Raw genomic sequence first — 22991 nt, forward strand, 5'->3', positions numbered from 1 at the left:
AAGATTACGGTCAAAGCTCTTGATAAAACAGTACATTCATGAAACCTCCACAGACTACTGGAGACTAAAAAAATCATTCAAGAAATTTCTTATGATCTATTTTATCCAACGATGTTTACAAATAGGGCAATGATTTAGCTGGTTTGTACGTCACAGTCAAAGAATGATCTCTTTTAAGAAAAAAACACACGATACTACAGGTCAAACTGAATTCAACACTATAATGAAAGGTTAATTAAGCAATATGAACTGACGATGAACTACAGTTCTGATTATATATGTACTAACGTTTTTGCCTTATCATCTAGTTTCCAGTTAGCTAATAACAGTCCAAATTTCCTTTTTATACATAAAATTATACATACAGCTAATGTTTTCGCAATACTGCTAGATGTGTGCAAAAGTCGAAATGAACCCCAAAATGTTGAATGAAACAACGACCTTTTATTACAAGTGATTATGTTACATAAAACATATACTTTTAGTTACCTAAACAACATAAACAAACATTGCATGCCTTTACACGAGCCGTTATCATATAAACTATGCGTTGATAGCATTTATCTCCATATCGTATTGAACAATTCAAACAAACCTTCATGTCTGCAACCTAGATTTAATCAGTTTTCCATACGTCATGTTAAGATGAGAGGTTATCTTGTTAGAAAATATGTGTGATTTGTGATTATTTGTAAACTTTGTCATTTCATATAGCCAAAATAAATATACATGTCTGTGAGCTTGATTTTATTACTTTCGAAAAATTCATAAAGAACTGACAATTAAAGTAAACGGACTGAATAGTTTCAATTGTAAAAGGTTTAATATTAAAGACATAACTACAAATTGAAGTATATAAACGCAAATTGAAATTGCAGTAAAGTTGATTAGCAACAGCCAGAAAGATAACTCCATAGTTTCTCGACGTTTCGAAGGAAAGACTTTCCTTCTCTAATTAAATAGCCTACAATTGTTATCTTGAAATAATACGATTAATACAAATATAGTTTTGTTTCAATATCTAAAAATTTTAAGGTGACATGATGAAATATCCCCATAACTATTACAAATACTTTCCCCACACCATTAACGTTACCATTACCATAACCTTTACCATTAACGTTACCATAGCCTTTACCATTAACGTTACCATTACCATAACCTTTACCATTAACGTTACCATAGCCTTTACCATTAACGTTACCATTACCATAACCTTTACCATTAACGTTACCATAGCCTTTACCATTAACGTTACCATTACCATAACCTTTACCATTAACGTTACCTTTACCATAACCTTTACCATTAACGTTACCATTACCATAACCTTTACCATTAACGTTACCATTACCATAACCTTTACCATTAACGTTACCTTTACCATAACCTTTACCATTAACGTTACCTTTACCATAACCTTTACCATTAACGTTACCTTTACCATTACTATCATAATTATCAATAAGCAAACTTTGTACATTGTCTGAGTGCAAACTAAGAACTGAGTTTTCATCGTGACCCTTTATGTGTGAAATGTGTTGCTTTTCGGAATGCATGTTCAGCCAGACGAAAAGAGGAAGAACCAATTTTTGGAACATTTTTTGTGGTAATTTAAAATTTTCAATTTATACATCACACAACCAAAACAAACAAAATACACAAACAATATATAACATTGATCATTGCAAACTTGAATAAGTTGGAATAACGGAATGTAGGCAAACTTCTACGAAATGTACGTTAACTCCTACTACATATACGACAACTTCTACTAAATTTATCAAAGTGATATTCAAAGAAAGTAAGCCTTCAAAAGACAAGTTGTTGTATCATAGAAAACTGTGCGTTGATAGTTGAGCATTTGTGTCCAATAATTGATGATCTAAATTACTAAAATTATCAACGATAACTAAAGTTTACCGTTGATATTGTATAAAGAACGTTGAAGACAATGAGCCTTTAAAAATGTAAATCTTCTTGGAACACTGATAAAACTTCTTTTTGGAGGAATATATTGGAAGTGTATTTTCTGACGTAACATTGATGTTCCACTCAAAAATTTCGAATAGTTTTACTCATTTATGCAACTCGCAATGAATTTTATGTTTAAAACATGCCTAAATATGTTAAACATAAATGTAATTTCGATGATTATGTCATTATCGATAAACAATCTACCAATGTTTGTGCACAAGCGACAAAATGTACAAAATTAATTATATTATAACAATAATTAATTACGCTTACTCTGCAATAGAGGGATCCGATCATCGCTTAAACACTGTAATATGACGGTACACATGAACAACTTCGAATAAATTTCTCTGATCTTTCCCATCGCATGTAAACGACTCATTGATTATGTTCAATCTTGTACAGTAAGAGCCTCCATCAAAATGAACATGTTTGCCAACTGCTGTGTAAACTATATTTTACATTTATTCCCCAATAAGGAGCGAACTGATGACTTCCTGCCTTTAATATCATCATTCTTTACTTGATGAAGATCGCGAGATCAATATAAATGATTTATTGGGGCAGAACACGTTTTAAAAATTTGTTGTTTTATATAAGAGTGTACATCAAAGCGAATATGTGTAAGACATCGTTTTTCGTTTTTTTTCAACGCACGTGCTATTTCACTCGTCATCATGTTAAAAAAATCTCACAAATATTGCAATAGAAATTTACATAACATTTACAGTGGATGTTTTATCAAAATTTCACCAATTCATATATTCACATGTCTTTTCTGAAGTTCACTTCAACGACATCGCCACAAACGTTCAGCAATATTTGTCCCTGATTTGTGAAAACACACAATAAAATCATTGTTTTAAACAATCAGAAAAACGTGGTCCTACTGCAACTCCGTGCAGTTGGACGTGATGTGCACAGCGAACGAAAGAAGGCCCGCTGCTTATTGAATAAAGTCTATTTGAATGAAGGTCAAAGCTATGTCAATAAAAATAAAAACTTTGCATTTCTAAACAAACAAATGAAATACTCTCTAACATTTAGTAATAACTGTTTTATATCATTAGATAAAACATTGGTTAAATATATCATGCATGTTCGTAGTGATCGTAACTGCAAACCGACTTTTCATTAGAGTTGTGTATTTATCCAATAAATATTATCATTCAATATCAACATGGGATAATTTATGACATCATTTTATGTAAACTGACAGATTGCCACTTAATAATAATACAAGACATGACAAAATACAACAATAAAACATTACTAATGCCAATATCCCACATGGGAAATTCTCAAGTTCACAGGAAAGATCTTTTTCTTTTTTGCAATGCATAAAATTTCCGACAATTTTTAATATCAATTCCGCTGTATATTATCGCGTTTTTATTGCCTTTGCACGCAGAAAGTAATTCTTTAGCAAAGTGATTGATGAATCATGAAAATATTTAGTTACGACTATGTTTAAAAAAAAACAAGTTACAAATACCTGATTTTTGTGAGGACTGTCAAGGAGAACCACTTTGTTCATACGAAATGAAGTCAAGGCATTTCCGCCTAAAGCCAGCACTTGAGCCCGCACAATTGCATGTACTTCGCCAATGAATACTTGAATAAAATTATTCAATCCACCATTCTAAAGATAAAATGTTAAAATTATCCATATTTATACCTGCATGTACAAACATGTATCATTGATCAAGATGAGGTAAACTACTATAATTAGGTTTTCATCTCATCCTTGTTCATCGTCGAGAATTTAAATATAAGAGTATATTTTTAAAGTGAATGGTTTGAACACGAGAGTGTCGTTACATGTTTGTAGATGTAGATCGGCAAGGTTAGTAAAGTCCTGAGAAGGACTGTTTTTGATGTTGTTGACTGACGTTTCGACAACTTAGCAGTAGTCATCTTCAGAGTGAAATGAGGAATAAACGTCAGGTTAGCCGTATTTGTTATCTGGTTCTTACATCAATAAACGTCAGATAACAAATACGGCTAACCTGACGTTTACTCATTTGACTCGGAAGATGACTACCGCTAAGATTGTCGAAACGTCAGTCAACAACAACAAAAACAGTCCTTCTCAGGACTCTTCTAACCTGGACGATCTACATTTACAAACATGTGGAGTATATTTTTGTCACTCAACAAAAACCTTGTACAAAATCAACATCAACAAGCTAAATCGACATGATTTTCTTTAGCATAGTTTTATAAAGGCCGTAAGGTTGTCTTTTCCAAACGACACGACGGTAAAAACCACAACATTTGCCATACCTCACGCACAGAGAGACTTTCTCGTATAAAAAAGAGATTAATGTTGCCCAAGTATCGTTCAGTAACTCCTCCAACAACACAAGACGTTGGAGTCAATTCGACAAGTGGACGAGAACAGGAAACATCCTTGGTCTGTAAAATAAATAGATATAGGAAATATAAATGTTGACCTTTACAAATCAATTTTTCTGGTTTCAATAACACCAAACATAAATTGTCAGCGAATAATACGTTATCTAACAAAACAACAGGTGAAATAATCATGCAGATCATCACTGCTCTGCTCACAATAGAAACTTGGAAAGATTTCGATCCATTAACAGGCGCAAAAATTTTTGTCGTCAAACATTCGAAATTTTAAAGACAATTCATTTATGTACGAAAATACGGCAATCTTTCAAGATATTTTTCTAGGAAATTTCCACATTGAATTGAAGCACTCGATTTTAGAATGTAATTGTACACACTTAAAAACATTTTTTAGAAATGTTCATGATGATTGTCAGTATAATTGACATAAAGATCCATAACGCTTTTTTCTAAACAAAGTAAGCTATCATTTCTTGTTTTTTATTCATTTCTATCATTGATACAACATGCGAAAGATTTTGTGAATAACTAGACTATGTGCAGAGAAAAATATAAGCAGAATAATTAGCAGATAACAGTTCAGAAAAAAATAAATAAATTACTTAATCAATTAAATAGCCAAAAGTTTCATCTTTATAAAATCCAGATTGTAATACAAGATTATACAACTGATCCTAAATTACAAAAAAGAAAAAAAAATCTCGCACCTTTCGTATTCTATTTTGTGATCGGCAGGTTGTGAAATCTACACATATAAAAGAATCAACATTTTAGCTGTTGTTTTAATCATTGATCTAAAACTAATGAAAATAAAAGATTTTAAGAAATAAACGCTTTAGAAAAAATTTCGTAACTCGTAAGGGCTAAAACCGTAACAAATGCATCACCTCCGTTTACCTTTAGACATCGTGGACTGCACTGGAGACTGAGATGTAGTTTGCCATTCGTCCTCAATCTCAAATTGTAAATCTAAATCATCCGGTTTTCCAATTCTCAAAAGCCCAAACTGCGCACGAGGATAACCTTAAAAAAAGTACTACATCATGATATTGTATCATGAAATGATCTTAACATTGACTTGGCATAACCTTGACCAAGCAAAATGACCTCATCAAACAACATGGCGTGATTCACACCTTTCCCGTGATGATCAGCGGGCATCCTCGATGGCAATCTGTCATCATCTTCACGAGTTTGACATCCAATAACGTAAGCATTAACAGCAACCTAATAATGAAAATAAAAACACAGCGATCAGTAATCTAAAGCACAATTAAACCCATTATCAGGACAGAACAGAAAAAACAGCAAGCCAATAAAGTCGTGACAGATCTACATTAAGCCAGGATGGCGTAGAAGCTAAAGCTCCAAAAAACGTAGTCTAGTTCAGGCTGAACAAAAACATTTTTGGATCCAACTTTTTTGTCTCACAATAACTTTCATATGACATAGAAATAACGAGACGACAACATACCTGTACGCTGTCCGCCATTGGTATTTCTAAGTCAAAACGAATATTTGATATGGAGCATGGAGAGAGACGGCGAACTTTGAACCAGAAGCTCTGAAAAAAATGAAAGGAAATCAACTTACTCTAGACATAAAATATTGAAATTGTACGTTCAACATCAAAGATCGTGAGTGATATAATCAATAGATAGGGAATGTTCTAAAGATAAAAATTTGTTGTTCACCATATATGGTGTGTGTTGTGAACAGTAGATGGCTATTGTTTTCTAAAATATAAATTATTTGTACACAAAAATGAAGATTTCAGCCTTACCTGCACAATACTTTCGAAAAGTTTCGAGATGAGTTTGTTACGATCGCTATTTTCGTCATTTACTGCTATCCGCTTCAAAGCAGTAATCATCTGAACAAAATAAAACACTTAAGTTTTCTACCTTTAAAGCTTGTTACGACTAAACTACATTTTCTTCTCATGATTCACTATTTTTGAAAGGCTCGTTAATCGCTACTTGCGATTTTCCCATTCGAAGATAAAAACATTTTCGCACTTTAACAAAATACCTGCATTCTGTTTTCATATTTGTCCACCCCCGGAACTGCTTCAGTCGTACCACAAATAAAACCTGAAAAAATAAATTAAAATATCAACCTGAATAAGTTTCTTCGTTGGTCACGACTTTCATTTTTTTACAAATTATTAAAGAAATTTACACTAAAAACTGAATAAGAAACAACTTCGATTTATTCTGTGATGTTCAGTATAAATTTAATTTAACCTTTAGGGATAGGCGTATCAAAAAGATCTGTGATGACGTCTTCGTCTTGTTGATCATCAATCTGTAATGGAAAAGTGCTTAGCCTTTTTTTAAGTGCGTGCAGTGTAGTCGTTGACTTTGTTTAATAATGAAAAACCATCTACATCAAGTTACGTTAAATAATCTGGGTGAACAAAACATGTTTACAAAAACCAATAAAACAACAATATTCAATAAGAATGAAAATCATTAATGACGAACACAAACGTTAACTATCTCGTACCTCTACGACAAATGCCTCTTTATTTCCCAATGATGGATCAAGAATCATCGTGTCACTAGTTGTATCACCGTCAAAATTACTTTCATGATGGTAATACAATAAAGAATCCTAAAAAATTAATAAAAAAAAACATTTCATTTGTCAAATTAAAGTAACCTTGACAATCGAGTTAATTGTTTTACGATCGTGAAGTAGAACATCTTATGTTGAATTGTAGGAATATATTCATAGATGAAATTATAAAGTACACAAGAACTTAATGGTCCAGTAAGAAATACGATACTGGAAAAACATCAAAAAAGAAAAAGAAATTTCTTACTTACATCAACTTTATCAATTCCAAACGATACTCTACTTCTTGCACTGTACTCTAAAATCTTCTTCTGAATATTTTTCAATCTCCTCTCTTCTTCAGCAGTAGAAACCTAAGATTTTCAATTCTTTATAGTACACATGGATAACGTGTCATAGGAATAATAGGATAATCACGTGAGGCTTGAGATAATATGCTGTCGAGTAAGAATATATGACACCAACCTTGCCTACTACACGAAGTATTGGGGCAGGAGGAAGACACGCGAGGTATAACGCTGTTCCAGTCTAAAATATACATAGCTGCAACTTCATAAAAGAAACAATTCTTTTGTTAACCCAAATAAAGAAAAACCATTGTTAGATTATGAATGTGTCATGACTTTGATGAAACAAAAAAAGTCGATATTCTTACACCGAGAGCTATAATCATGGATTCACCAACAGAGACTTGAACTTGAAGACCGAACAATGCATTCATTCCCTTCAACTAAAATAATATTGAAGTAAGTATTGCTAACATTTGTCTACTTATGGACAATGGAAAATAACAATATGAAAAAGTACCTTTAACTTGTTCGTAAGTTGACGGTGAAGTTCATATTCCAAAAAGGGTAGAATCTTAAAGGAGAAAATATTGAACTGATGCATCAATTGTATGTTAATTTATTGAATTATTTCGAACGGGTAAGCATTCAATATTTTAATATGAACCATAAGCTTTCTCCCAAAAAAATTGTGAAAAGAAAGTTCCACTGGTGGAAATACCAGTACATGGGCCTGCCAGTGTAAGCATGTAACATCTAATATTAAACAATTATAAACACACGTTGCTTGTCAATTCTGCATTAACTTCCCCTTTTTCTTTTCGTCGGATACGACAGACCCTACAACCAATAGGAGAAACAAGAGTTTTCAGCAAAAAGTCTTGTGCATAAAAGAAAAAACAGCTTGATGGCCTACATCATCATTACTTTGTATACCTTCCTTGCAGAATACAGCCTCTTCCAACCACGGCCAGATCACAAGGCAACTCAGTTGTTGAAAATAACATATCTGGAACTTTGTTTTGTCTTCAAAATTTAAAACAAAAGAAAAAAGGACAGTTTAGAACACTTTCAAAGTTACTGACGTAAACTTTGATACGCTCACATACTTGCAAACTAAACATTTCGTTAGATGAACAGGCATGGGAACATCGTCATCAACATAAGGAATATGGCAAATAGAGCAACTAGAATTTGATCGGTATTCATTTTCCTCGGGAGGCGTGATGCTTAAAAAGAAATTTATAATCAATTTCAGGCAATTCTAATTTCGACAATTCGGTGCAATTGTTCTCGTGAATAATTCTGTAAAATCAAAAGATCAAGTCGTAAACATGAAAGTTCCAATTTTAGAGCTAAAATGTCTCGGGGTATCGGGAGGCATCGTTCCATTGGGGATTTTTTGATTTTGAAAATTTTTCTTTTCTCAACGCGTGTTTTGTCTCACAAAGAAAAAAAACAAATGAGTCACAACACAATCTCAAGAAGTCGTCTTAGTTCTACATAGTTTTAACCCTTTCTGACCCAGGCGACATGCAAAGTGTTCCTCAGTATTCTTGCTCTCTTACAGTCGTTCCACTGTGCTAGACAGCTAAATAATACACCACCTCCTAGAGCAAGGCAGTAATAAGACCGTCAAAGAAAAGTTGGCATGAGTATTGCAACACACCTCAGTTGCACTGTAGACAACAACGCAGATTTTGACGAATTTCCCTCTGAATCAGTTTGTGGTACACCAGAATTTTTGCCTGTTTTAAGAGAAAAGTAAATTTTGTAGGGTTAAAGTGGCAGTAAGCAGTAGCAATGTGAAACACCTTGCTGAGGCTCATTGATAATAAATCAACAATCTTGTTATACTAAGGAGATTCTTATTCTGTGGTATTTGAAAAATATTAAAGATCCCAATCCCATTAAGGTTAGCTTTAGTAAATTTTCAAGCGTCAACTCATGATAAATAATACATTCACTTTTTGACGTTTATAACAAAGTCACCATTTCAAGAAAATTAATCATGAATTTACTTTGAAGAAGTAAATGAAGAAGTTAAACGTATGGTTTTGTTAGTAAATGTGTTGCATAACGCAGTTATTGACATGTAGATACATCAATCTATTTCTGGTGACATACAAAAACAAACAACGGAAGTATTAAAAATAATGACTTATGAAAATACTAACCAACTGTTGGTAAATCTCTGTCAAACATTACAAAAGCTGCAGTCCCGATGCCAGACAACACTATTAACTCTTCACTAAAAATGTAATAAGAGGTCAAGTCTAGAAATTTTGCCGATGAACATAACTGCATAGGTGAGAAATGCGTGTAAAGCATATGTAAAAAAATCATGTCGCTTTCTTCATGTAAAAAAAGTGATGGATCATTTAAAAAATAACTATGTTCAAAATTTAGCCAGCAGCGCACCAAATAGAGCTTGATTCAGAGTAGCCAATCACCGCATTACATCCAAGGGAGTTTGCATGTGATCTTATTTCCGTTCGAATTTCACGCCACCATGAGTCGCGAGTCTCAGGTTCGTCTAAAAATAACATAACACAGCATATTACATGTAGATGTATCTATTTATAACATAACACAGCATGTTACATGTAGATGTATCCATTTATAACATAACACAGCATATTATATATAGATGTACCTATTTATAACATAACACAGCACATTACATGTAGATGTATCTATTTATAACATAACACAGCATATTACATGTAGATGTATCTATTTATAACATAACACAGCATTACATGTAGATGTATCTATTTATAACATAACACAGCATATTACATGTAGATGTATCTATTTATAACATAACACAGCATATTACATGTAGATGTATCTATTTATAACATAACACAGCATATTACATGTAGATGTATCTATTTATAACATAACACAGCATATTACATGTAGATGTATCTATTTATAACATAACACAGCTATTTAAAATTTTCTCTTATAGAGCGTCAATAGCAGTGTACGAAAAACATTCTTCAAGTACCTGGATTGTTGATTCGATCGAGAAGTTTAACAGAGCGTGCACTAACAACACCGCCGATAGATCGAAGTATTGAAGATGGAAGTTTAGTCAACGTAAAAAAAGGAAATTCCTGTAAGAAAAATGTAAAAGTTCTAGCTATAGGGCTCTAGCCACGAAACTTAACACCAGTAGCCATGTTAGTATATTAATGAGTAACTAATTAGAGTTAATTGCAAGTTTTCATTTATAGAAATTACTGTGTGTAAGAATTAGAAAGCACCATTTGGCATTTGCAGCTTGTTAGTTACGTAGATTTTTCTGAACTCTCATTATTATTTCTGTGTTTTGATCAGTCCATTAAACACCAAACTTAAATAATTTTCATATTGGAGTGTGTAATCACTGGAGACCACAATTTTGAAAGCAAATTTTACTTACTAGTTCATTAATTAATCGTTGTCTTGTCGTATTTTGCCCAGGTATCCACGGGCGACCTAGAGATTTACCAAAACTACCATAATCTCCACTACCATTGTGATCTAAGTAAAATAAAAAACGCAATGCAAGAGGTATAAATTTAGCAGAGCAATAAAATTTCATTCGATCAAGAAAAATAGTCGATTTTATTGTCGATATTGATACGTAACTTTTTACGGTAAATAACATCACCGTAACCTGTGACAAAAATATCACATAAGAAGACAAAAAAGTTATACTTATATTAGTCAGTGATTAATTAAAGTCCATATATATATATTTGTAAGTTTGAAAATTGGTAATCCATCCAATCACATTTATCTACCCGCTAATCCAGTTAGACGCTCTAAGCGTCTCCAAGCTAAAAGCATGTGTAAATAAATATCCTCATTCTGATGAAGGCTCGAAGCAACGAGTCGAAAGCTCCATAAAAGTAATTTAAAATACGGAGAAACTTTTATCTTTGATGTATATATATTTGTACATATTTCTTCATTGCCACAATTTTATCTTTTTAACATCCATATCCGATAACAATATCATGTGTTTCAAATTTTTTTTAATCACTCAAGATTACTTCTAGTTCTACACAAAGTGAAAGATGTTCTTTTTGTTGAGATGAAATTTCAAAACACATAATAAAATGTATGATGAGTATACTTACCCTTTTTAGGAGAACTACCGTCTGAGTCTGTGGTCGAGTTATGTCGCATTCGTTTAACGTTGATAGGGTTCGACTTAGGAGTGCCAGCAACGCATCTGTAAAATTTAGAGTTACGAAATGGTAAGTGGTCGGTGTGTTAGAACAAAGACGGTTGGAGTAGGTACACTTACTTATCTGTCGTTGACGCCTCATCTCTTGGGGAACCAATAAATCCAGTGGGAGTTGTTGGTAAAGATGACGTCGCATTTATCTTCAACAACAATACACAAGTACCAATACCGCGGACCACAATTCCAGATTCTCCTTCCAGATCAAAATATTGCTGATAGCTGAACGAAAAGTACAGCATGAAAGATGTAATGAAAATTTGTTCGAAAAAATACACAAGGCAGTTTTGCCGATATTTTTGATCATTACAATAAGAAACAGTGGTATGATTACACAATCAATGACACTTTACTCGAATAAAACCAAGATCTTACCCAATGACTGCGTTTCCTCCAAGATCAAGAACCTTCAAACCAATCTTCCTTTGTAGCTCGCCTGGAAAATGTATTTAGATGTTCTGAGCAGTGAGTCGATGTGCCGGAGACCGAGAATTCGAATTTACGGCAGAAAATCAACTGCTGATTACGACAAAGTTGAGTGTAGTCTACATTGACCAATACACCTACGGAGTCATTGCCAGTTACAGTTAAATAAAAGGAAAGAACAAAAGTCGAAAGTACAACAAACCGGAGCTAAAGTATTTAGTCTTTCGAAAAATATTTAATCGAAGAATCCACACCTGAAAGTTTTTGAAAAAGCCTTTGACGAGCCTCATTGGAAGATCGAGTTGTTCGAAAATTGTCAATCCACTAAACACAAAAAATGAAGATAAAGACATTGGATAACCAGAAACTGTCATATGTTCAACTTTTGGTGTTTTGATAAGCACTTAGAAGCTACGTATAGTGGTAAAATTCAAGTCTACTTCAGTGAAATCTTGTATGAAAATTGAAATTTTTCACGGACAATCCCGACTCCTACTTCGAAAATAGTGTACAACAGTGTACAATAGTGTACAATAGTGTACAATAGTGTACATATTCTTCGTTTTTTAATTGTAAAAACACCTGATATTCAGGATCATCGTTCACGACCAATTCTTCAACAAAACCATGAAAGGCGAGTGCTTTGTAGCAACATGGAACGGATGGCGCTACAATGAAACACACATTATACGTGTTCATTACATTATCACATCAACACAGATAGTTCCACGATTGAATATTTCTCATTTATATAACTGATAACGAAGTTATTTGTTAATATTCGTAAGTATTATATAGATCGTTACAATGGCAAAAAAAAACACGTTACTTGTGAAAAACAGTACACCACAAGACGACTGTCTAAACTTGTTCGTGTCCACAAAAAAGTCGACTTTCACCTCTATTTGAATTTCTCCCCGTATACCTGAGAGAAGAAAAAAAATTATGTGAAAATTTAATTTCATCATCTAGTGACACCCGTATGGATATGTTAAAAAATCTTTAGAATAAGCTTGTTTCACTTTCACCTTCAATGATTATGGAAAGCCACAAGTTCAAAGGGGCAAGCAAATATTATTCTATCTCTTAAATGCCATAGTATGGAGTGCTTTTATATTGGTAGATAACCTCAGTTTATCAAGCACTTTTTTATTGGTTTTTATTCAATCTATCAAACTAACTATTTTCACAACACATTGAAAAAAAGGTGAAGGATGCCATCGAGAAAGTTATTGAAGCCAAAGGAAGGTGGGCAGGACATCTAGCCCGAATGAAAAACCATGAATGGGCAAAGAAAACAACTGAATGGACCCCGTGGGACAAGAAAAGAGGCAAGGGAAAACCAAAAAGGAGATGAAGAGATGACATCGAGCAGAGAGTGGGCAGCATGTGGATCCAGAGAGCCCAAGACCGTGAAGAGTGGAGAAAGATGTGGAGGCCATCCACCAGCAGTGGCGTGACAGGCTGATGATGATGATGATGATGATGATTGAAACACATCACTTCACACCTCTTCAGTAAATAAACACGACTAAAGTTATATCAATGGTTTTGGACAAAATATATAAAAAGACTGACTGTTATTAATTACCATGCATTGTGTCATAAATAGGAAACCAGCCTGATAACATTCGAGGCGATTCATAACTCAGGAGACAATTTAGACTGATGTTTACCTAGTGGGTAAATATTTTTTGTTTGAATATGAAAATATGAACCAGGGGGGTGGGCATTTCTCAACGTGTGTAAATACTCAAACAGTTTTTTAAAAGAAGAAATCTAACATAAATATGCAAGGACAGGGAGGTACATGTTTATGAAACATTTCCTCAGAGTTCACATAAATGTTCATTGTCCGTTAGGTTTTCCTATTTTTTCTGGATTTAATTTTTACTTCACAAACAATCAAATGTATTATGATTGAGTTAAAGAAAGCCGACAGCTGTGATAAAGGTAAACTACCTGTAGTACCAAATACAATAGCAATAAATTCATGATCAATAATGGATGGTGAGGGATAAAGCATTTCAATACTTTATAGTTAACCTAAAGAAAATGCTTCCAACCTTTCCTATTGCATCATGGGCAGTATATGTATCATAATCCATCACACGAAGTTGTAAGGGTTCCTCTTGAAGCTCTTCATCATCTACCTAAATACAAATTGACATTATTTGAAACTTAGTTGAAAACGTTTACATGAATAAAATTGTATTTAGAAAAGAGATTTTAAATTTAGAGTAAAATGTTCTGTTATTTTAATTACATTTGAAAGCATGCACTTGCCTCAAATCTGTACCATTCAGAATTCCAAACAGGATTTAATGATTTCTTGCATACTTCGGTCTTGTGAACAACGTTACCAAGTTTTACCTAAATAAAAACAAAACTTGTGATAATTTCAATCGTCTTCTACCCTATAGAATCAGAAATCAGAGACATGATAAAGATTTGTATGTAATACGGTCTAAGCAATACAAAAAATCATTCACGAATAAAAACATTGGTAAAAATCTCTACCTCAGCAAATGCATCAGCCAGATCACTAGAACGATCCATTACAGGTAGTCCACGAGCAGAAATGATTCTCACTTTAACTTTTCCAGGCATGACTTTTACTTCAAGATTTTTCGCGTTTTCTATCAATACAACCCAATTTTATAAAACACTAACACATTTTAATCAAGAATTTTTAATATTTTATATAAAAACAGTAACAAAATCAGACTTCTTCCTCAAATTGTTCAAATCGACCGCCATATTGGAAATTAAAGACGGGGGGGGAGAATGTGTTTTTTTAACTTTTTGCTTCAACTTTTCGAGTAAAACGAAAGGCTAAAATGATTGGAACCAATCAGGAATTCAAAAAAGCTGTTAAACTTTAATTTGACTCTTTCAATTATTTATTTGCTCGTCATGTATGTTCGGCTTCAAACTATGCATTGAAAAATAGTCGGTTTTTTTATGCTACATCTAAGGGACTAATGACTGTACACTATAGAAAATTAGAAATTACTGATCTGTTTAAATAAGGTAGTATATGAAGCTTTCAAGCATTTCCAAGATTCCATTCCCAACTAATATTTGAGAATTACATAGATCATCAGACTTGTCTATCTTATATTCAAGAATTATACGACGCTAAACTACCCCCTTCCTTGAACATCGGGGGGGCCTTGACCCCATTTCTTCTTCTCCCTACGTCGTTGATGAGAATTATCAAACGCTAGTTTTGATGTTGAAAGTGGTGTTCATTTGATGATATTTCAACACAAGTTGAAACGTTAAATTTAGAAGTATTTACAAAAGTAATAACTTACAATGAATTGACGTCTTGTTTGACGTTGGACCTGTTTAAAAAACATTGCGGTATCGTATGCTCCGTCAATATATACTATATATAAATATATGTACTACATATTTAAATGTCTCGTGGTCATTTGTATTTGTCCTTATACAACATATATAATACATTAATTATTTTTCATTTGTAATATAGTTTATATCGAGAACGATCGACTGGTAATGAGGCACAAATACTGAAGACGTCAGTCGATTGTAAATTGACGTTAGTTGATGGAAGAATTGCATTTAGGAGTGAAAATTTTAAATTTCTTTTGATTTATAGAAGACTGAAGCTTGTGCCTATTTTTCAAAAGAAATGACAGGCAATCAATGGGAAAATGTGGGACAAGTCAATGTTATTCAATAAATACTTCATATTTTCAATACTTAATACATAATTTTTTATCTTATATATCAACTTTTAGCTGCTTGTGCAAACAACCTTCACAAGATCGGCAGCGATATATTTGAGCTCATTAAACTTGGATGTGTAGAAATCTTCTGATCTAGATGCTATTCTTTTCAAAAACTCAGTGTTCTGCAACTTCTGCTTTTTATTCTTTAAGTCTGTTTTGTTTGGTATATAAACTGTGATTATCTGTACACCACGTTTCTTTAGTTTTGAAGCGTTTTCTAAGGCTATAGCTGCATCATGTGCTCCACCGTCTGCCATCAGGATGATTACGTCACTAACTTGCTCTCGATCACCGTGAAGACCCGAAAATATCTAAAATTTACAATGAATTTATGGTGAAATGGTGAAACATGTGCTTCATAAAAATATATCACAAAACAACAGAATATTTTTAAAGTAAGGAAAAATGAAAATGTGCTGATAATTATGAGGTTCTTTGTCAAACCAAATTTTCAAAGAATATTTGCTTGTTTGAATTTTAACATAACAAAGACTTCCATTTAATGTCCTTATACTTTTAGTTATTTGCTTCAAGCTCGTTGCAGCAATAATATACAATTTGTATTAGACATAGCTATTAAATGCAATAACTAGTACATCTTATTCATGCTAAAATTATTTGGACAATTTAATTTATAAGAAATGAGAAATTTTTTGTTGACCAAAAAAAAACAGTTCATACATGGAGCATGTGATTTAAAAAAATTGTTACTTCAGTAAAAATTTGCTCTTGTTGTATGCATACCTCATTGTTTGCCATTTCAAGTGCATTACCAAGCATGGTCCGTTTTCCTGCATGAAACGTCATGTTTCCAATCCCCTCATGGGCTTGCTTTACATTCTCGCTACGATCAAAGGAAAACTCTTTCTTGGTTTTTTCCAATGAGCTAAACTGTATCAACGAGACACGGTTTGTGTGAATACTGATATGCAGTTTTGAGACAAGACGCTTCAAGAAAGTCTTCACTATTTTCATGTTCTCATAGCCAACACTTGCTGAACCATCGACAAGAAGAAGTATGTCACGTTGTTTATGAGCACACTTCTCAGCTAAAAAAGTTTGAAAAAATGGGATACGGTCAACCTTTTTTGTTGGGTGCAATTTCCCAACTGATGTTGAATTTAGTGTCCTCCTTATACAAAGTCTTTGCATTAAACTATTCAATTTTTACTAACAATTTTAACTTTACATAACATCATAATAAAGACCTTCGCAACAACAACATACCTATATGTTTTTTAGCGTAACAAATCTCTGACGTCAGTACATTGACTAAATACGTAAGCTTTGTGAAGTCAACTGTAAATACATCATTCGGTCTCGATGCCATCAATTCAAGATCATTTCTGAACCATTCAATCGTCTTCTTTCGCCGATTCCCAACGTAATAATTTTGACACCTTTTTTCCGTAATTTTTTTGCCTCCAGAATGGCTTTCTTTCGGTCACTTGCCTGACCGTCAGTCAGTATCACAACAACATCAGAAATATTCGGACGATAGGAAACACTTTCGGAAAATATCTAAGAAAATTGAGAGATTTTTTTTATAAAAGAGCATGTTACAGTTGTGTATGTATTTTCCAGCACTACGAAATAGTAAGGGGTTTTTCATTCCAGTGAGAGAATATACTATACGGTCAGTGTTAGTTGAAAAGATCTTTTTGCCTCTTCTTTTATGTTTGAAAACAAAACTAATATGTTTCTACCTCTGTATTAACGATTTCCAAAGCGTGTCCAGTATCCGTTCCTCCTTGTTGATACGGCATTTTCACGATATGATTTTTGATATCTTCAAATGCCGTATGCTCGCCGAGATTAAATTCGGTTTTCGTCTTTAACTTATGACTGAACTGTAAAAGTCCGACGTGTGTGCCATGCGGCGTTACATCAAGTTTTTTGACAACTTCGATCAAAAAATGCTTTATCTTCTCAAAAAATATTGAGTTAATGCTGCCAGAACCATCAAGCACAAAAAAAACATCGTGGTTTTGACGTGAGCATCCTTTGGAGGGATCTGAAGACGAAGAACAAATTTAATTATTGCACAAATATTATTTATCCAACTTTCGATGATGTTTTTTCAAATAAAGTTAGCTAATTTTTTCAATCTATCGCACTTTTTTATCCAGTCCTTTGAAGTCATGGTTGCTTGTTAAAGAAATGTCTCGTTTATCATTTCACAATAAGAGCTTTTTGGTAATCGGATGTTCATTTACTGTAAATTATACTTTCATTGAGACCGCTTATCGTTTATGCAAAATTTTTTACATGGACAAAAATAATCAGCAAACTAAATAAATACTTACGAAGTGCACGGACAGACGGACATATTCTTCGTTTCAATGTTTTTCTAAATCTTTTAGTTGATCGAAGAGTAAGAACGTTCTCTGGTAGTGATGCTATGGCTCTTAACTCATCCTGTACATTCCATGTCATTTTATCTTCGCCTATGTACACAGTTATTATTTCAACTTTATTTCTTTTCAGTTTCACAGCATTTTTTAGGACATTTTCTAATTGCATGGGACGAATTCTGTGCGTTAGTAAAATAAGAACGTTGTTCACTTTTCTACGATCGCCATCCTTTTTCGTAAATACCTATGATTGTGTGCAATAAAAGAGAGAAATGGTTAACTGATTATCTTGAGATAATAGACTGGAGTTTTATTATTTCCTAGATGCTTTGATTTTCATCTTAACGAGTTCAATATAACACGACACTTGCAAAAATAATTACTTTCACAACGATTTTAACTATTATTATTTTAAGTGGTTAAAGATACTAATGTACATTATAAAGAATGAAATTTTTAATGTAAAATAATTCAAAGCTTATGCAGTTTATTCAAAACTAACGCTATATATAAATATTCAAGACAGTACCTTAGTATGAACATAACTCAATGCATAACCTATATCAGATTTTCTTCTTCGGTGCTGCTCGATTTGTCCAATAGCGTTATGCAAACCTTCTTTTGAAGTGTACTGACCCAAACCAATCTCCATTTTTGTTCTTTCTTTTTTGTTCGCCAACAAAAAACCAACATGAGTACGACCAAGTCCTACATCCAGTCGTGACACAAAAGTTTGAAGACATCTGCGGACTTTACTAAATTGCTTTGAGCTGATCTGTTTTGATCCATCCAGTACTACAAATAGATCTAATTTCTTTTGAGAACATCTTTTTCCTGAAATAAAAAACATTTTGTTCATTTGCTGCAGATGTTAGTTTAAGTTCAGATTTATACATCACTTGATATATGTATCATTCACGTTGACCACAATTTAACATGCAATGCACATGTGTGACATAGTTTTTATCATAAATCTCTAAGCAACTGCACGGCCTTGTCATGCCTGTATGCTCATTTTGTCAATATTCTTTAATCTTCTAACAGGTTGTGCGCGAAGTGGGCAGAAAATGCTAACATTCCTTAACATTTTGAAAACATCTAAAAAGTGATTGAAATATTGTACTTCTGGTAATGCATTAGACTTAATAATTTCTATAATAAAAATGTTAGATGCTTCTTTAAGAAATACAAAGAACAGTAGTACTCAATACACGAAGTAAACTTTGATATCATGTTGAAAGGACACAAAGATTTCTTATGATACAAAACGATCCGATAATGATTTCTGTAAAGTTAAATTTCTTATTAACAGCGTTTATCTGGAACTCCAAAATAATCAAAGACACGTCAATAAAACAAATTGAGAATCGTTCACTTGTAAAGTTTCTTTTACTATGATTATTTTTGAGCAAGCTGAAACAAAGTCCTTTGTTACAAAGAGTATTTGGCTTTTATTAATAGTCACATTTACATTCAGCTTGCACCAAATCACTCATTTCACAGTTAGGCAATATACAAATCATATTTTGTAAAAGTTTGACGAGTTTTGGCTGTCGAATATTTTGGAAATGAATCTTCGAATGGCCCAGAATTCAGAAATCGTAAATACAAATAAAAATGTTAGCTTAGAGAAATTCTCAACATATTTTTGTTTGCTTATTACATGGTGCGTTTCGCGACATCCGAAGGCCATGCGTGCTTTTGTAAATATAAAACACAGCAGTTTGTCTTATTATTTTTATACACTTTTATAGTAAAATTGCTTTGACATCTAAAGAGATCATATTGAAAGGAATCACCAATAATCGCATGACATAACATCTAAAGATTATCAACGTCAACAATCTGGATTCTTCTGAAACACCCAAGATGACATCAAAATTGAAACTTACTTGTACCTTAAAGTTTAAAGTATGTGAAAACGAGAGTAACGTTCTATATTGAAATTCGTTTGAAGACGTGACCTTATGTAACTATAGGCCATGTAAATATTTATAACCAAGCTTTAAGGACAAAGACCAGTTTCGTGGGGTTTTCAGCTTTGTTATTTCCTGGCTAGAGAATGCTACATTATATCTTAAGGATGAGAAATATTTTAGAAATTTTGGTCGTTTTCCCAATTGCATAAACGGTACTCAGCTGGCGTTAAAATCGTGTCAAAAACGAACAAAAGTGATAACTCAAGAATAAAAAAGACGTTGACAAGGATTATTAATTGAAGAACACGAACACAAGTTAAAATTTTAAGTGCTAACTTCCTGCTTTCGTAAAGCAATGAAATCAAGCAAATTATCACAAAATTTTGCTCGTAAAGAATTTCGTCTTTCGCCCCCATAGTGCGTATTTTTGTGTAAAAATTACTTTGTTTGTGTCATTAGTCCAGATTCCAGCATGCATATGCAGTTATCCCCATGGTTTTTCCTGGTAGGCATATTCAAGTGAAATTAGAAAAATGTAAACAATTTTATAGTATTTAAAAACTATAACACTCTTCAAAATACTGCTTAACCCAATGCATAAAATGAATTGATAAACTACCAACCCATAAAATTTATATAACGTTAACAATTTTTGTGATAAATATAGCTAATCACAAATATGTTGTATCGTTGCCATGTGATTGAAGATTTATTGTATAGATTAATCCAGGTGCTTCTTTAAACCTCTAATCACCTTAAGTATTTTCAATACCTTATTGCTGTACTGTTTGAAAACTAATTTTGTTGCCATTTTGAGTGAACATGCGTCGATTTGTGAAGACTTATGTTATCCATAAAATTACACCCGCTAACATTTTGACGTATGATTTATAATCGTTTAGTATATAAGTTATAGAGCGGATTAAGCGTTCTCTCTGCACTCGTGTTGCATATCAGTGCCTCATTGAATAACACAGTTATTTTATTCATGGAAGGAAGGATGGTACAATATGAGACCATGCAATTGTTAACTTATTTTACTCGGTGTGACACTAGACAAGACGATTTAATTTGTTACCGAAAAAAATTAAAAGCTGAAAAATAATTAAAGACTTAAAATACGAAAATATTTGTAATTTTTAAACTATTTTTAGCCGTCAACCATGTTCAATACATGACGTATTAAATGTACATGTATGTTATACAAACGTTTTATAACCTAACTACATATGATTGTATTAAAATAAATGAAATCTTATTTAAGCACGATAAGACTGGTGAAAATTAAATCTAGGTCTAAAGACCAATTTTTAAAACGCGTCAGCAAATCAACCTTTGTACGAACAACAACGTCGTTAACAAAACTTGAAATTAGTTCGAGAATCAGTTCTACAAGGCAAGGCTTCTTAAGCCGAATGCACTTAAATCATAATAATCGTTTCTCAATTGCTAAAACAATGCCTGCACGAATGGAACCACAACAAAAACCAGTTGTATATATAAACACTTGGGTTAACTGTTAGCGATACATAAACACAGAATTATTAGCATTTTCCGGTAAATTATCGGCCATAGCAAAACACACTAAGCAGCTCGTAGGGAACATTACTGTATCATCGACAGTGTTAACTAAATCAGCTTTTGAAATTCTAGCATGCATACAGGTAAACCACAGTAACTATAGGTACTTTGAACAGTTGACAAACCTTCAGTTGAGAGCAATATAGCCAGGATCATGAATATTTGAAGAGCATTCATAGTTGATAGTAGCATGAGGCAAACAGCAATATAAATACTTGTGTCATTTATTTTGCACTCCTAAATACATCCCAATTCTTTGTCCAAAATCTACAATGTCTATTGGCGAAGTTTCCGGACAGGACAAACACTGCCAACTACTTTATCGTCTCATACACTGTTAGGAATTCAAATAAGAAAGTTGTCTCAGAATCTCAGGCATGCATATATTAGAGTCCTGCACTATAATTCAAAGACCAACAAAACGAGCAATTGTATTGCTTTTATGTCGGCATGATATAATGACGCTAATCTTAGCAAACAGGATTTACTTGGTATTTTGGCACATGACAGGAATTTTAAGCCGATATCATTTAGTTATATTTATAATGAAGATGACTGCATACCAAAGAAAACTTTGATAAATGACATGTCACATACAAATAATTGCATTTTAGAATTTCGAGGAATCGTTATGATAATGATATTGCTTGTCTAAAAAGTCTTTCAAAAATGTTTTAACTTGATTCCTTTCGGTATTTTTAATTTCTTTCAGTTGTCAATTTTGGTGGATATTTATATGATGCAATGTGACTCATACCTACTGCATGGTTTAGCGACTAAATAGTTATGACTCTACAACTGTCGAGCGCAAAAAGCTAACTTTGCATTTTTCCAATTCAAATTTACTGTCTGTTTTTATACATAAATGAAAAATGTAACTATGATTATAAGGTGTGTTAGACCGTGTCGATGAATATACAGGTTTATTGTATAGTTTTAGCATAAAATGACCAGGCATGCAACTCCCTTGCGAATATTTTACTAACAATGAGTTGTAAAGAAAAAGTTAACCTTACAGAATTGGTCTTATGAACGTGTTGATTGAACAATTAAAAAAACTTTACGAAACATACATCTTTGAGCTTCGGCTTAAATTTTGTCCGTACAATTTAACAGTGATCATAACGATCAATTAAATGTTGATATTCAGTTAAGCATATGTCTTTATCGAAATAAAATTTTACACATTATAGCATATTACCATAACAAGCAAGCAAAGGTTTTAATCGCTTTAAATTAGGTGGCATTGAGACAAGAAACACTTGTCTATGACACGTGGCAATTTTATTGAGTTATTTTGTACAGAGTTATTGCATAACATCATAAATACCATCAATTTTACTGCATTATTATCAAACTGTAGGCTCTTGATTTACTACAAATACAAGAATTACTTGGGGAACGTCGGAGATTGTTATACCACATTTATAGCTGTCTCAAAAATCAATTGAAGAAAATTTGCTTTCTATGCAGTATTGTGGAAACTT

General features: G+C 32.8%; 2 protein-coding genes and 1 long non-coding RNA gene across 3 annotated transcripts; 1 reads left to right on the forward strand and 2 right to left on the reverse strand.

Annotated features, from left to right (window-relative positions):
* Positions 1-2495: 2495 nt before the first annotated feature.
* Positions 2496-14656, reverse strand: LOC124456915 (C2 domain-containing protein 5-like). Its single transcript, XM_047007223.1, has 33 exons — positions 14410-14656; positions 14176-14262; positions 13956-14042; positions 13481-13565; positions 12719-12814; positions 12472-12557; positions 12144-12213; positions 11839-11899; positions 11527-11685; positions 11357-11451; positions 10654-10754; positions 10237-10345; positions 9642-9756; positions 9398-9471; positions 8890-8968; positions 8330-8449; positions 8157-8246; positions 8003-8060; positions 7741-7794; positions 7589-7663; positions 7399-7461; positions 7185-7286; positions 6862-6969; positions 6600-6660; positions 6385-6446; positions 6137-6226; positions 5828-5917; positions 5490-5580; positions 5251-5376; positions 5061-5098; positions 4264-4395; positions 3473-3619; positions 2496-2805 (listed from the first exon to the last, which is right to left on the reverse strand). The coding sequence occupies exons 1-33, from the start codon at positions 14497-14499 to the stop codon at positions 2743-2745; spliced, it is 2964 nt and encodes a 987-aa protein (XP_046863179.1). The 5' UTR covers positions 14500-14656; the 3' UTR covers positions 2496-2742.
* Positions 5583-6813, forward strand: LOC124456921. Its single transcript, XR_006952528.1, has 2 exons — positions 5583-5969; positions 6606-6813. It is a non-coding gene; the product is annotated as an uncharacterized LOC124456921 (long non-coding RNA).
* Positions 14657-15119: 463 nt separating the features above from the next.
* On the reverse strand, positions 15120-21861 carry LOC124457156 (collagen alpha-6(VI) chain-like). The gene is made up of 7 exons (XM_047007443.1): positions 21630-21861; positions 18534-18838; positions 17957-18248; positions 17357-17664; positions 16878-17171; positions 16395-16699; positions 15120-15961 (listed from the first exon to the last, which is right to left on the reverse strand). Exons 1-5 carry the CDS (start codon positions 21694-21696, stop codon positions 16980-16982), a joined length of 1164 nt encoding a protein of 387 aa, XP_046863399.1. The 5' UTR covers positions 21697-21861; the 3' UTR covers positions 15120-15961; positions 16395-16699; positions 16878-16979.
* Positions 21862-22991: the final 1130 nt, after the last annotated feature.

Source organism: Xenia sp. Carnegie-2017, unplaced genomic scaffold (assembly GCF_021976095.1).
Source record: "Xenia sp. Carnegie-2017 unplaced genomic scaffold, XeniaSp_v1 HiC_scaffold_13, whole genome shotgun sequence".
NCBI classification, from domain to species: Eukaryota; Metazoa; Cnidaria; class Anthozoa; order Malacalcyonacea; family Xeniidae; genus Xenia; species Xenia sp. Carnegie-2017.